The 16594-nt window shown below is 39.6% G+C and overlaps 1 protein-coding gene across 3 annotated transcripts in view; it reads right to left on the bottom strand.

Moving 5' to 3' along the window:
* Window positions 1-16594, bottom strand: part of TGFBR2 (transforming growth factor, beta receptor II (70/80kDa)) — an 85720-nt gene that overhangs the window by 56230 nt on the left and 12896 nt on the right. The window contains exon 2 of one of the 3 annotated variants that reach the window (XM_011961532.1): window positions 13153-13227. The exons of the other annotated variants lie outside the window; for them this stretch is intronic. Within the exon in view, the coding sequence (XP_011816922.1) occupies window positions 13153-13227 (75 nt within the window). The remainder of the gene's footprint in view (window positions 1-13152; window positions 13228-16594) is intronic. 3 annotated transcript variants of the gene reach the window in all.

Raw genomic sequence — 16594 nt, 5'->3', positions numbered from 1 at the left:
AGATGCACGCAGCTTTCATTCAAGTGACAGCTCCACATAGCCTCTGGGCAGCAGGATCAGAAGTGGAGAAACCATACCTAATAGGGAGACCACCATGTGGGTAGAAAATAAAGAGATAAGCTCAAAAGCATCAATTTTCCTTTTCATGCACATGTGTTTGTAATACTAATAATGTTTTTAAAACCTTTCACGAATGACATAATCAATACTCTAAAAATCTCTTGAAAGAGTAGGAAATAATTCTAGTAAAAAACCTAGCAAGAAAAAAATATATATATACACATACACACACACACACACATATACATATATAGGGTGTTTTTTTTTTTTTTTTTCCATACTGAAATTACCTACCATCTGGCCAACAATTAAGGAAATCAAATGTCTGGGATACTCTCCACACAACAAGAGATCTGAAACATATACCAGGTTGGTCCCTACCCTCCTGTGGCTTATATTCTAGTTTGAGAGGCAAAATTAACAACTCCTACCTCATGTGAATCAGTTACTTGCCTTTAAATGCAAACATGAGGTCACAAATGGAGAGAGAACTGATACAGGAAGTGTGTGTGAGCGTGTGTTTTTATGCATTTATATGTGTGATTTCCCTGTTTGGACTTGTTCAACTGAGGGAATTTAGCTTTGTAGGTTTGAGTTTCACTAGCATTTTGGCTCATGAATTTAGTAGTTTGCTATGACTGCTTTAAGAAAACTGCATAAACATAAATTTGTATTTACCAAACAATTAAATTAAGGGATTAAGGAATGATTACTTGTGTCTCAAAGGAATTCATGCAATGAGGTACTTTAAATCGAAATCTTGGCTGTACCTTTAAACTCAAGTTTTTTAAAATATAATTTACAAGAAAGTGTTTTTAGTCTTCTACAGAATGAAACAAGCTGTAGCTCAACACAAAAATAATTGGCTTTCTCCAGTGACAAACATAAAATAACTGAGCTGGAATTTCAATTGCATCCTTTCCTATTTAACACTTACTAACCCCAATGACTCCAAATAAATCCTAAAAAGGCAAACTCGGTTTTCTTGCTTTCTTGTATCATTGAAGAATGAAGCACAATTTGAGTACCCCCAACACTTGCTGAATTTTCATTGATTTTTCCTTTTTTTGTTTGTTTTTGTTTTTGTTTTTAGCGGCAGGGGACCTGTCTGAGATACAGGCCACATAACGGGAGACAAAACCTAAACATTTAAAATGACTCTTGCAGGTGGAAATATCTACACATCATTGCCAAAGGCAGTATTTCAGAGTTCTAGCACTTGTGGCATATTCAAAAAGCTGAAACAATTGCAGCTTTCTCAATCATGCTCTTTCAGCTCTAACAGGACTCATGTGAACAAAATACATTTCTGAAAGCTGGGGAGAAGCAAGCTGTTTATAGTAAATACCGTCATCAATACATGAAATTCTTCAGTTTTTCATTGATAAAGCTCACTTTAACAGTGCATTTACCTGGCAAAGACTGACTGGAGGGACTATGAGATGAGTCAAAAACCAGAATGTAGGGTTTGGGGCTGAGAAAAAGAGGAAGCCAGTTGAAAAAGTTAAGCCATATAAATGTAAATGGTATATTAGATCAAGTTAAAGAGTAGAATGGAGCACTATTTCATGAACTGTCAAAATAATAACTTCATGCCTCTGCGGAGAAGTGCTTTAAAATTGGTACTTTACCTAAAGCGAGAGCAACTGAGAAAACAATTCTCCCTCAGTTGACAGGACTTGGTGGGCTGTAGCAACAAGGAAATAATTTATTATTGAAAATAAAAGATGATTAACTCTCTTGGTGACAGTCAAAACAACATTGGTAAATAGCACAGTCTGATAGAGGCAAGATAATGATAAACGACTGATGGAGTTTTATAACATTCCAATTCAACTAAAATAATTTGTTACTTATCAGCAAAATTAGTCCACATAAATGAAAATGGGCTGCTCTCTGAGAGCCCTCATATTTAAACCTTAGAGGGAAGGGAGGACAGGATAAGATATGGTCCTTTCCTCAAGATCTTCAAGTTCTTCTAAGGAATTTTTTGAAATGCATGAAATGATTTTCATCAAAAGAGCTTTGGAAATAAGAAAGGTCTAAATGAAGATGTGCTTTTTAATTAAGTTATTCATTTAGGATTTGAACAATTCTTTATCTCAAAGTGCTGAGGCAGCTTAATGGAAAATGCAGAAACTAACACAAAATCTGGTAAGAACAGATTTTTAAAAGGTAGTGACTATTTGAGAATCAGAAAAATCAGCCCCTGAAATGAGCCATTTTCCTCAACTAAGCATGGAATTTGGTCCAAATATCAATTTCCTGTGAGAGCAGAATTTTCACTGATAAATTTCTCTGTGGAGGCTTTTGCTCCATTTTTTCAAAATATGCCGCAGGGTTCTTGTGCGTGCCTGGTACCTGAAAGGTTTTTCAATTACAGTTTTATTAAACATGTGAAAATATTGGTCAAAACAGATGATTTCCATATTTTCTCTGGAAAAGGGCCAGAGTACTACCATACTTGGGAAAGGCATCCCTTTAAAAGGTACTATAATGAGGTCCAAGGCGCTTGGTTTCTAACAACCAAATAACTTGGGCACAGGCTGAGAAGCTAAAGCAGAAATTGCTACGGTGGGTACAAGAGCTGGATACAGAGCACAGATGTGTTCTGTTTGGCCTGAACTCTTCTCTTTTTATAAACCAAGTTTTAAAATTCGGAGATTCCACATGCAAAGCTGGTTTTCTAATTCCACTTAAAGAAATAAAGAAGACTTGGCAACAGTGGGTCCACATCATCCCGCGACAACAGTCAGCTGGCTGTGAGCTGTGACACTCCTCTTGAGAAAGTGTCTGTGTCCTCCAATTTGCCTCCTCCTTGTCACTCCTTCATGTCACCTACTCCCCTGCCAGGCCCCTGTGGCCACCTGAATTTTTACAATTAATGATTATTTCACCTGCCCATTCAATTCTCTCTTCTAATATTAGGGTTTAACCAGAATGCGAAAAGTCATGATTTAACTCTCTAATATGAATATTTTTAACATGCAATTTAATTCTCTAATGTGGATAATCACATTTCAGTTCAAGGCCAGAGGCTATCTACTTTAGAAATCAGATCTATGTGATAATAATAATTATTATTACCATGATCACGACTCATTGAATGCAGACCAAAGGCTTAGTCCAGTACTAAGTACTGTGGTGATTATTTCATTTACTTATCACAACCACCATGCAATTTTGTCATTAACATTTTATAGATGGAGAAATTAAGGGTCAAAGAGATGAAATAACTTATCACAGGTCAATGAGAGAAAGCGAATAAAAGACAAAGCCAGTGGTGACACACAAGCCCACATCCTTCCCGATCCTCCACAATGAAATAGATATTCCATCAGTAAGTTCAAGAGTAGAACTTTACACACATTCCGGTACAAAGCAAAGACATGGGTTGGCTACTAGGAGTTAAAGAGGGTATGCAAGGGGTGGGTAAGCAGTAAGTTTCTTAGACAAGAGCTTTGGTTCTTTGTAATTACTTCACTTATTTTAGGAGACATAATAAGGTCAGCTTGGTGAAGCCCAAGAGTTTTACGGTAAAAGAGTTTTAAGCCTGAACTGAGTGTGAGTTCAGGCTCTTACATGTATTAGCTGTGGGCCACTTAACTTCTTGAAACCTCCATTTCCTGATTTATAAAATGGCACCTTGTAGGGTCATGATGAAGAGCAAACATGCTTGAAGTACATGTGAAAATCCTCTAGAGGGTAAAAAATGCCACACAAGCATTCACTTGTCAGAAAGGTAACATTCCATGCAATGCGCTCTCACACCGAAGAAAATTGCAGGAAAGAAATGACAAGATAAGTATGAGTTTGGTAAGTCGATTCCTACTCATCAAACTTAGCAGTTTGATGACTTCTAAAAAACCTTTCAGGAAATCTGAATGAATAGACAAATTGAAATATAACAATTTTTTTGTTACTACTGTGCCCTGACGCTTTCAAATATATAATGGAATCAATCATTGTTACAATAAAGTTGCCAAGAGTGTTTAGGATCTAGAACCAAATAATCTGGTTTTGAAACATTGTTCATAACCAGCGTAGGTCTGGCAAATAGGCAGTAACTTGAGAATCCAGTTCAATCTCCAAATTCTCCGCTGACTCCTGAACATTTATCAAGCAAGAGCTGATCTACCTTGGCTTTGAGACACTTAGTGTGTTATTTCGCAACATGCTAATAAAATTAGGAAGTTTGACATGCAGAGATGGGAAGGCAATGATGTACCTTAAGACTGTGGAATTCTAAAATACTGAAATAAAATTACATTTGGCTTATTTTTCAAGGAAATAAAATTAGTGTACTTTCATTCACAGCTGATGAAAGAATTACAGAAGAATATGGGCGACAACAATTGTATTAGATTTTTAAGTACCTAGTTAAAAAGTGTTCTTGGCCATCCAGATATACGGAAAGCAATATTCCTTAATCTTCTCTGCTTGAGCTCATTTGCTCACATAAGAGTTAATTATAAAACATTGCTATATGACTTCTACTGGAGGAGAATTCACCATGCTGGGAATGGCAGCAGGCTGCAGTGGAGAAGGCTCTGAACCGACCATGAGCTGACTTTGAGTTCAAGGGTAACTACCCAACCATTCTCTGTGCCTGTTCTCCAACCAGTCAAACAAGTGGGTTGGACATGATGAACTTACACGTCTCTTTCATTTTGAAAAATGACACAAAAAGGACAGAAAGACACATTCAGATTCACTTTGGTTTCTAAGATAACACCAAAAACTTTGAAACTTCCCCCTTCATGTTTTTCAAGCAGAGGAAGTAAAAAAAAAAAAAAAAAAAGAAAGAAAGAAGTTTCAAATCTTGTTAAGGCAACAAAGGGCAGGAAATTTGAAACAAAATCTGAGAATCTGCCCTTAAACTGGGCAATTCTGCTTGTTTTCTCACAGTGCAGTTAGATGAAAAAGTGTAAGGTTGATCTTTGTCTTTCCTGGGCATTACTTATTGCTGTCATGACCTTGATGCTATTTGCAGTAAACAGTATAAAGGGCTCTCTTGTGGTGAGTAGCTGCAACTTTTATGATGCTACCCTCCTGGTGAGTAAAATAACTACTCCCGGCCCGGCGTGGTGGCTCACGCCTGTAATCCCAGCACTTTGGGAGGCTGAGGTGGGCGCATCATAAAGTCAAGAGATTGAGACCATCCTGGCCAACATGATGAAACCCTGTCTCTACTAAAAATACAAAAATTAGCCAGGGCGTGATGGTGCGTGCCTGTTGTCCCAGCTACTCAGGAGGCTGAGGCAGGAGAATCGTTTGAACCCAGGAGACAGAGGTTGCAGAGAGCTGAGATTGTGCCACTACACTCCAGCCTGGCGACAGAGGAAGACTCTGTATTTAAAAAAAAAAAAAAAAAGCCTACTCCCTTCCAAATCCTACCAATCCCACTAAGGTTGATAACTTAGTCTGTCTGGCTGCCATAACGAAATATGTGCGACTGGGTAATTTATAAAGGACAGAAATTTTTCACAGTTCTAGAGGCTGACAAGTCCAAATTCAAGGCACTGGCAGGTCTGATGTCTGATGAGAGCTCCCTTTCCTGCTTTCAAGATGGCACCTTGTCGCTGTGTCCTCTAGAGAGGATCAGTACTGTGTCATCATATGGCAGAAAATGGAAGGGCAAAAGGACCCAGGCTGGTTACCTCCAGCCCTTTTACGTAGGGCTAATCCACTTGTGACTTAATCACTTCCCCCAAATCTCCATCTCTTAATACCACCACAATGGGGATTAAGTTTCAACACAAATTTTGGAAGGGAGACATCAGCCATAGTAGTTGGTGAGAAAAAAGGACAGTATTTACATAATGACAATTGTCAATGGGCTGTGGAAAAGTCAAGATAGATTCCAGCAGTGATTTTAAGATGGAAAATGAGAACCAAGCACACAGTCTTCAAGGTGCAATCTTCCAACATAGTTCTGGAACACAGCTGGCTCTTTCCATCCATGGGAATGACCACATTTGTGTGCTGAAATAACATTTAGTACTAGAGATCAGAGTGGAATAAGCGATCTAAACTTTGAAATGTTTTGAATGACCTTTGGCTAGGAAGTCAAATTACAACGTTTTCTATTTCTTAAGACAACTCTTTATGAAAGTTCTAGTATGTACCTAACTTTGGCACCTCAAATTTGCCCCACACTGAATCTTATCTATTAAACCTATCTCAATCTGGGGTGAGAACCCAGATGTATAAAATTCTATGCCAGAGGTGACTGAGAAGGGCATTTTGACTATGTTTCATAGTCTTTTATCCATCTTAGTATAATCTTTTTACCAGCACCAGTGGAGGTGTGAACTGGCTCAATTTCTTGTGATGTCCAGTGTCAAAATGTATGCCTATAAATGTAACTCTTAGAAAGAGAAGCAAAAAATGAGAAACCATGGGGGAGGAGGGGAGGAAATGACAAGCACGGTCTGTTTTTAGGACACTGTACTTGCTGTTCCCTCCAACTAGAATGCGCTTAACCCAGAAATCTGCCTTCTTCATCCCGATTTCATACCAATTACTGCTCAAATATCACTTTACCAAAGATGCCATTCCTGACAACCGTTTCTAAAATTACAAGCATCTACCATTATTCTCAGACCCTCGCACTGTACTTATCTGCTGACATATTGATAGAATCTTGTTTATTAGCTTGTACACATGGACTTTAATTCACTCTGTATTCCCCAGATCTCAAACACTGGCAGGCACACGGTGGTTGGTACTCTATAAACACTTGCTGATAGCTTTCCTTTCCCTAAGTCCTTTGAAGCCAAGTTTCATACCTCATTCTTGAGTTCCAAAGGAAACCTTCTTATCTATAGAAAATTAATGCATATTTGCTGTTGCTGGATAAAGAATAAGGATATAGTCACAGAGAACAAAGGGCATGTTGAAGCCAGGTATGGAGGGTATAAACAGTTGGTGAAGAGTTTTAAGCTCAAGGCTTAGCCTGTCTAAATTAGCAATAAAAGGAAGTCAGTTTTGAAGTCAAAGAGAGTTCTTCTTTCCCCTCTGGGAGGAGCTGGTTCATGAAAGTGGAGGGCCAGAGCCAAGAGAACTCTCTCAAGACACACTGTTCTAAAGTCAACGGCATAATCTAGAGTTGCACAGTAGCCATGAACACATGGATTTATAAATTTAAATTAACTAAAGTTAAATGAAATCACATATTCAGTTCCAAGTCAGACTTGCCATTTTCAAGTGCTTAATAGCCACATGTGGCCAGGAATAGACAGGGTACTTTCATCATTGCAGAAAGTCCTACAGGACAACACTGATCTAAAGAAATTCAAAAGGACCTGCGATCCTCAGCTTCTAAGGAGATCTGAAAACGAAGGCCCAGAGGGAACTGGAAGGAGAAGCAGGGCAGAGCTTGAAAAGTAATCGCACTGGAAAGGGCCCTGACTGCTGGCTTGGATGCCTTGTGTAATTAAAGTTCTATCCCAACTTCTTAAGGAATGTGTCTAGTATTAAATGATCGGCTGTCTGTTGTGTCACTGCTGAGGTAGGAAGAGAACACAATCAGGGACAAGGAGTAGTGTTCCATGGAAAACACGTTAGCTATGAGTGGCAGAAGCAAAAGGTCTCAGAAGTGAGAGAAATGGACCCAACTAGTTTTGCAACAAGCTGAAACCTGTAAAGGCTCAAGTCAGCTGGCACAACCTCTCAAAATGCAAATCCCTCAGCCTAAGATAAAAGTAAGGCTCATCTGACTCCTAAGGTATCAAATAATTCTTATTAAGCCCCATTTCAATGACTGAAACCTAATGCAGAGCCCAGGCACACAGATTAAGTTTCCAGTCAAAGCCCACACAAGCCTAAAGAAAGGAAATTAACACTTCAGGAAAAAATAAAATAAAAATAAAAAACTGGCTTTTTCAAAGGTTTTTTTTTTTTTTTTTTTTTTGGAGGGTTTAAGTGACAGCATGCCAAACAAAGGTGAGTTTCTAGGAGAATATGGCACAGAGGTGACCAAGGTGGGTGAAATTTATTCACAGGGGAAAATCCAAATGCCTTCAGGGAAACCACTTTTGCAGGGTTCTTCTCATAAATACCGAACCCAATTAAAAGCATCCCTTCAGGGCAAGTTTTGTCCTAGGAGACTTCTACCTGCTGCTTTAACTGCCCTTTCCCCAGAATTTCCAGAAGTTTAACAGCTTATAATCCCTACCACTCCATGCTCATAGACTTTAAGCATATTTTTCTCCCACAAGACAGTACTATTTTTATAATCCTTTTAAGATTAAAACTAAAAACACAGATGATAAAAAAAAAAAAAAAGGGGCCTGGCTTCATCCTCCTACAATAAAGTATTATAATTACAGTGCACTACTAAGGAGTATTTCCACAACACTAGACTATCAGGTTTCCAGGACAAAGAAACAGCCTATAATTCCAACGCACAGAAATGGAAAGGTAAAAGTAATTTAATCTGCCCCACTGTGATTATAGGTGCTAAGAAATTACCTGAAAGCACCTCTTTGGGACTTGAGAAGAACGGGAACTTTAATGATGCTCTGTAACTGCCCTATTCATTATGATACCCAAGAGCCACCTGTGGCTATTTAAATTCAAGTTAACTGAAATAAAAATATATCTATATTTGAAATTCAGTTCCTTATTTGCACCTGCCACATTTCAAGCCACATGCATCATCCAAGATGGTCTTAGATCCACTGTTCAATAGAACTTTCTGCAGAGATGAAAATATCTCATACCTGTGCTGTCCTTAAACCTTAACACAGCCCAGGTATAAGATATTTTCATCTCTGCAGAAAGTTCTATTGAACAGTGGAAAGACCATCTTAGAGAGATAATTACATGATTTTTTCCACTTTCATAATAGAGATTATGAAGTAACAGCCTCCAAAATACAGGGTTTTTAGGCTACTGGCCACCTTCTACACTCAGGTGAACTCTTTGTAGTGGTTTACACATGTGTACCAATTGCCCTTATCTGCCCAGTTTCAAGCACATTAAAATGGCATTCGATGTAATAAAATGCATGCCACTGAGACTCAGCTCAATTGAAGCTTGAGTTTCTTCAGAATTCCAAAGGATGGTGCATCTCTTTGTGAAACCTGAAGTGGGGACTTGTCAGGAAAATGCCTATGAGTGAAGCCTAGGAAAAAAAAGGCATTTTCCGAAATTAATAAATTTATTTCCTTGTTTTTTGTCACATCTTATTCCAGAGGTGTCCCCAGGCTACTGTGTGTGGAACGAGGTCTGGACAGAATCTAATGATAAATTGGGGGACACTGAAAGTCCTGGCACTCTAAGGAGCTTCCCTACACATCTTTAGATTTTTTTTCCCATATGGGAAAAAAAGAAAGGGATTTCCTATCTTCCCATCACAAACTCCTGGCTTTGCAGTGGTTTTATTACGTCATTCCCCTACTTACAATTTGCCAGTGACTCAGAGAATTTAGCCCAAACTGGCACTTAAGGCTCCCATAATCTGATTACCTTTCTGTTGAATAACTTCTTTTATCAGAAACCCTTTGATCTGATAACTGCTGGCTTTCCTACCACCACAATTTCTACCTCCCTACCAGATCTATCAGGTGGATTTTAAGGTCAAGAAGAGCACCCCCAAGGCAGCCTGCCCAGCCCCTGGAAGGAGTTCAGTGCCTTCACTGTTGGCTGGGAGGTTTATGTGATGGAGGGAAGCGACTCCAAGAATGGTGTCTGAAAGGATGCCTGGTGTCTGATGCTACCCCTCAGGAGTGGTCCAAGGTGGATCAAATGTTGCCTGCTTTGGCCATGGCTGACAGAGCTGAAGAACTGCCTGTACATGGTGGGCAGACACACACCCCAGGCAGGCACTTGCCAGCTTCCCTCTGCTTCCTTGAAGGAAGTGGAGTAGCACGGCCCTGGGGCTAACAAGTGAACAATGGTGCCTGCCTTCAATCATACCCAGCCTTTCAGACCCAGGTCAAGTGTTTTCTCTTTTGGAAAACCATCCATTCCCCCCCACTAGCAGCCCCACCAACGTGCTCTGCCTCCTTCGGTTTTGGTTTTTAACCATCTTTATTGTGAAGTATCCTTTTAGATAGGCCTGTATTTGCTCTGTTCTGCAGATGAGTTTCCAAAACCTTCTAAAACCTTGCTCATATTTGTTATGCTGGATTTAAAGTCAACAGATGGGAGTTGTGAACCCAGTAAATGGCATTTCTTTGCTGTGGGAAATCAAGTACTTTGACCTCTCTGGTGAAATTCTTCATTTGTAACCTCACTGGGTTAGGCTAGATTAGTGTTTCTCAACATGGTTCCACATCAGAATCATCTGGGCATCTTTTAAAACAATAGTGATGCCAAAGTCCTACCCCAGGGCAATGAGTCAGAACTTCTAGGTGTTGGGCTTGGGCTTTGGAATTCTCTTAGAAGTTCGCAGGTGATCCTAACATGCAGCCGGGGTTAGAAAAATAAACTGAGTTCAGGAAGGGACTTATCCTACATGGATTGGAGAACCCAATAGGAAAAAATGAGGTAGTTAGAGACGGGGCATGGCAGTACTGGACAGAGGCAGTCAGGCCCATAGGTGATGCTTCGACTCATCTTTGCCTTGAGCTGTAACTAGAAAACCTGCAAACTGCATTATAACCAGAACATTATTATATATGTATACCTGTACAATCAAGCCCAACTCAATTAATTTTCTCATATGACTCAAACTCTAATACCATTTGGAGACGAGGCAGAAATCATAAACATAACTGGCTGCAGGGCATTTAGTTGAAATTGTATAAATTCTTCCCAAAAAATAATTTTAGATTAATTTTTGAGTGTGGATTTTACAAGTTAAAGTGTGGAAATCCTTTGCCAATTCCCAAGGGGACAATAAGCTTAACAGCAGACATCTCTGAAGGATCTGAGGAGCAAGTTTCCTGAGAAAGCTATATTTCTAAAGTTTTGACCCTACAAGGCAACATTAAAAGTAAGTTCAAGGAAACAAATGTGAGAAAGGATATCTCCCTTTAGATAACCTAGCAAAGAAGTTAAGAAGGCAAGTAGTTCCTTAGATCAGAATTAACAGCTGTGAATAGCCTTCCTTTCAGAAAATTGCAATGCTAAACAGATATATATCCTTGCAAACAATATGTCCTTGCAACTTAATTTATCTTCCTAGGATCTCTAATATTTTTCTTTTTTATTCCATTAAACAAATATATATTGAGCATCACCTATCCACCAGATCTGAAGAAACACTATTTTCAATATGTTCAAAATTTGAGTCTTTTCTTGATACAATAACATCTGCCTTAACAGGAATCAGTATGTACAAATTACAGTTTTTGAAGAATTATATAAAAGGTATTATTCCAGAAGACTTGCTATGGAATCCCTTTTAAAAAGGGTGTTCAGAAAAAGGTAACACTGAAATGTATTACAGTTTGAAGAAAATCACTCCAGTTATAAATCCATGAACCCAGTCATTGTTTAATGAAGCTCATCTTTGCTGGAAAATCCCCACTGACAACAAAGCATCACAATGATCCACACAGTCCCAACCAAGCCCACTGGAAAAATCACCCTGAAGAAAAGAGAAATAAGTCCATACCACAGTGTGAGGGCTAATTTAATGTGTTCTTCAACAAAAATTAAATAAAACAACATGACTCAATTTTTCTTTTATGTTGCAAGGAAAATAACATTTATATAAAGCTAGCAGTAGAAATGCAGAAGCATAGCTTAGCTTTCTACGATGGCAAATGAAACAGTTTCTGCTAATCAAAGTGATTTTTTTTTTCCTTTGAGATGGAGTCTTGCTCTGTCACCAGGCTGGAGAGCGGTGGCACAATCTCGGCTCACTGCAACCTCCACCCCCCGGGTTCAAGTGACTCCCCTGCCTCAGCCTCCAGAGTAGCTGGGACTAGAGGCACGTGCCACCACATCCAGCTAATTTTTGTATTTTTAGTAGAGATGGGGTTTCACCATGTTGGCCAGGATGTTCTCAATCTCTTAACCTCATGATCTGCCCTTCTCGGCCTCCCAAAGAGCTGGGATTACAGGTGTGAGCCACCATGCCTGGCCATCAAAGTGATTCTTAGCCATTTTCTTTGAAAATATCAGTCATACAGGTAGGCTCTGTTACTCTTCAATGAATATCTTCTTTTATATAAAAGCAATTTGACTAAATTAGATGTCTGTGTGAGTCGTGTTCTGCTACTCAAAACAGTTCCTGTTCTGTTTCTCTATATTTTGTTTGTTTGTTTGTTTTTTGAGATGGAATCTTGATCTGTTGCCCAGGCTGGAGTGAAGTGGCATGATCTCGACTCCCTGCAACCTCCACCTCCCGGGTTCAAGTCTCAGCCTCCCAACTAGCTGTGATTACAGGCGCCCACCACCATGCCCGGTTAATTTTTGTATTTTTTAGTAGCGACGGGGTTTCACCATGTTGGTCAGGCTGGTCTTGAACTCTTGACCTCAGGTGATCCACCCACCTTGGCCTCACAAAGTGCTGGGATTACAGGCATGAGCCACTGTACCCAACCTCTTCTCTGTATGTTTATTCAGACATTCATGTTTAAGAATTTCTGAGAAAGGAAGCCAAAGATGGTAACACCTGACCTCTATGTCTATATGATGAAGAAGCGCACTTCCTATATAAAGATGCCCGTATTCCTGATTAGGTTAGGCAACTCGAAGTTCTAGTGAAGGGCAAAACTACAGGACTGTAGGAACTGGCATAGCCTTTTACACGTGGCAGCATTTGTCTATTGACAACGGTGACACAACCTCCAAGAGGGCAGACCACACAGTGTATAAAAGAGAAGCTGTCCCCATAAGAAAAGGGGAAAGGTAAAATGACTCATTACATAGTTTGAACTCTCTTATGACAGGTGGACAAAACCCTCAAAGAAGAAATTCTCCAGTCTTAAGTAGGGCTTTTAATGTTCAAGACAAGAACAAGTCTCCTGATGACTACACTGCCATCGCCTCTTTGACAATTTAGCTATGAAAATATGAAAACACGTGGAGACTACAGATTTTTACCTTACATTTACTTACAAATTAAGCAGTGAGGGAGCACAATGACTAAAAATAGAAAAATGATGAAAAGATTAACTAATGATGCTGTACTATGTCTCAGTGGATGGGCAGTCCTATTACAGCTGGGGCAGATCATTTCACCTTTCCGGGCCTCCATTTCCACATCTGTAAAACAGGATAATTATATCCATCTTAGAGTTGTTTTTAAGATTACAGATGACATGAAAGTGAAACTGTTTTGAAAATAATGAAGCTCTCTATTACTGTGAGATTAAAATATTATTATAACTAGACATAGTCAATATGTTTTCTTCAAAGTTATCAGACTAGACATTTTTCCTCTGGTGCTCTTTCACCCATGTGTCTCAATCATAGTCAAATTATTCATATCACTTCTTTTTTCTGTTTTCTTGGTACTCGTTTTCTTTTTCTTTTCTTTTCTTTTTTTTTCTTCTGAGACAAAGTCTCACCCTGTCTCCCAGGCTGGAGTGCAATGGTGCGGTATCGGATCACTGCAACCTCCACCTCCCGGGTTCAAGTGATTCTCCTGGTTCAGCCTCCTGAGTAGCTGGAATTATAGGCATGCGCCACCATGCCCAGCTAAATTTTGTATTTTTAGTAAAGACAGGGTTTCACCAGGTTGGTCAAGCTGGTCTCGCACTCCTGACCTCGTGATTCGCCTGCCTCGGCCTCCCAAAGTGCTGGGATTACAGGCCTGAGCCATCGCACTGGCTGGTACTAGTTTTCTGCCTGATGAAGTAGGCAAATGACTATTTTCATGATTTTTTTTTTTTGCTTTTAATATTATTTAACAGCTATTTTGACAATGAAAGACATTTTATATATTCCCAAAAGGTATGCACCAAAGAAGGGTGTGGGCAGAAATGTTCACAAAATCAGGACCTTTCGTTGCCTCTTGGTGACCACCAATAAAGTACACAGAAACCCATAGTGAACTGAGGTCTAAGTGGCTGCTATCAACCAACACAATCTTGAACCGCTGAGTCTGATCACTTTATTTTCTTAAAACTTCAGGACAGTTCAATTTAGAGAGCACAAGAGTCAAGTGAGCCTTCCTGGTCATCTTAAGCAACATGGGAAGATAATTTAAGAAAAGTGACACTATATCAACCACTTTCCCAAGCTTTCCAGGGGCTCACTCCAAAGACTTTCTTGATGATAAATTTTATTAAAGTACTGATCATAATCAAAATGGTACATTGTATCAGAGGTCAAGCATTGTTTTCCACTTCCTTTCCCAGAACTTATTAAAGATGTACATCTGAAGAAAGATATAAAGAAGAACAAAATTGTTTCAACTGGCAGAAAATGGCTTACACAGACATCTAATACTTAGTCAAGTTGCTTATATATATGAAATAAGGTATACCTTGGGAGTGACAAAGCCAATAGGCTTGGCTCATAGGGGGCTAACTACAGCTGTAGCAGTTATTCAAGAAGTTAACATATTCTCTCCTGTCCCCTGAAGACACCACAGGCATCTCATTAATAAACTGATAACGACCAGTACTCAGAGTTTGTGAAAATGCTTTGTCAAGTGCTGAATAAATGTAAGTGATTATCTACTTACCACAAACATCCTCACCAACATCATCATTAAAATCTTGAAAGATAAGTGCTTTTCAGTAGTTTTGAGAGTTAACCAATGACATGCTAAATTAAAAACATTGTATTTCAACCATTTCCAATAAGTGCCACAGAATATTTAGACTTAAGAATATTAAAATTCTGGCCAGGTGTAGTGGCTACATGCGTGATGATCTGGCTGAAAGGCAGATGACATATCTGGAAGCTGTGCTTGCACAAGAGACCACTACCCATAGTACCTACACTGCATGTTTATTCAGGTTGGATGAAGACTATGGCGGAGGAGAAGGCTGAAGGCCAAATTCAAGACCTTCCTTGGAAACCCACTCCTATTAAGCACTCATGTAAGAAAGGCCTCATGTTTAAGTCTCTTTCGCATGTGTCACTTTAACAGGGCTTTCCAAAAAGTACAACCAGGGGTCACCTTTGCAATATGGGATTATTTACCCTCAGGTAGGTAGAAGAGTATCTTCAGGCACTCTCCATTTCACCAAGACCCCTTCAGCCATCCTTATTCCAGGAATCCCAATGACTGAGATCATCTCTGATTCATAAAGAGGAAAGGCAGGAGTGGCAAAAAATTGTCCTGTGTCAGATGGTGTGATTTACTTTATGACTTTGTCTGGCCTCTATAGTCATAATGCATTGAGCCTTCTGCAAAAGATTCACACATGAGAGAATAAATGAATCAAAGGCGGAGCTGGTGATGGATGGAAAATCAACCTTAACACCCACACAGCACAGCTCCCCAAAATTCACAGAAACTAAAGACTGCAGACAGAGCAAGTCTCCACTGTAAAGAACAATTTACACAAAGCAGATCATATGAGATTTTCCACAAGCCTATGGTTCTGTCAAACAATGCTACAGGTGGCTTTAAGTCATTGACATTTACACTTGGTGGTGAGGTAAGCCATCTCGGAGAAAAAAAATTAGCACACCCAGCCTTGGATCTAAAAGCAAGTTTCCTCGGCCTTTAAAAGCAATGAATTCCAAACAGCAACAAACACAACACATAAACAGAATTAGTGAGAATGTGTGCTAAGAGCTATGGCAAAATCAGACAGAAGTTTCTCCCTCAAAGAGTTTTCATTCTAGTAAAAGAGTTTAAAACACACAGAAATAGCACAGGTAGCTTAGCAAACAAGGTCATATGAATGACGATGCAAGGCTTGTTAGAGAGGCTATGGGCAGGAGAAAGAATCGCAGTAGGATGGATAATCAAGGAAGGCCCAATAGAAAAAGTAACATTTAGACCAGGCATTATTTCAAAGGGTGGAGCTGTTGTAGGGCACAGATAGAGAATGGTAAAACTTGCGGAAGGTGGTGGAGAATGGTCACAAGCTAGGAAATTTGTAAGCAAAAAGGATGTGTGAGGCAGCTGGGTTCGAGTGGAACCAGAACATGAGGGATGCGAAGGGTGGAATAGATGATGGGCACGAGGTTTGGCTTCATCTGTGCATGCAGTCATCAAACTGGTCCTGTGTCCCATCGGCACAAGGCACTCTCTTAGGAGCCCAGGGACACTGAGGCAGCCCCCATGCTCAAAGAGGAAGGGAAGGTCATGTGATGCTCTAGGATTCATAAAATCCACGGAAGGCTTTCTAGCAGGGGTCAGCTATTCAAAATGCCATCCGGGGGTAGATTTAACTGATGGCAATGCCTGTGTTATCGACAGAGAAAGAACAAAGGGTGTCCATAAGCAGAGGCCAATTAAGTGATTTTTACAGATGACAAAAATAAGAGTTCAGGTTTGTGTTATGGTCACGTAATTCGAGGGCAAAAATAAAACCAAATGATTATGCATTTTATGTAACTTTTCTGATGAATAACTTTAGAGTGGATGCAACAGGAAGCACCATGAGATATGAGTTGCAATGGAAAGTTTTCTTTTTTTTTTTCTTGCCAAGTATAGTTCAGATAT

This window comes from Colobus angolensis, unplaced genomic scaffold (assembly GCF_000951035.1).
Source record: "Colobus angolensis palliatus isolate OR3802 unplaced genomic scaffold, Cang.pa_1.0 Scaffold56, whole genome shotgun sequence".
NCBI classification, from domain to species: domain Eukaryota; kingdom Metazoa; phylum Chordata; class Mammalia; order Primates; family Cercopithecidae; genus Colobus; species Colobus angolensis.
This window is presented reverse-complemented; position numbering and strand designations above follow the sequence as displayed.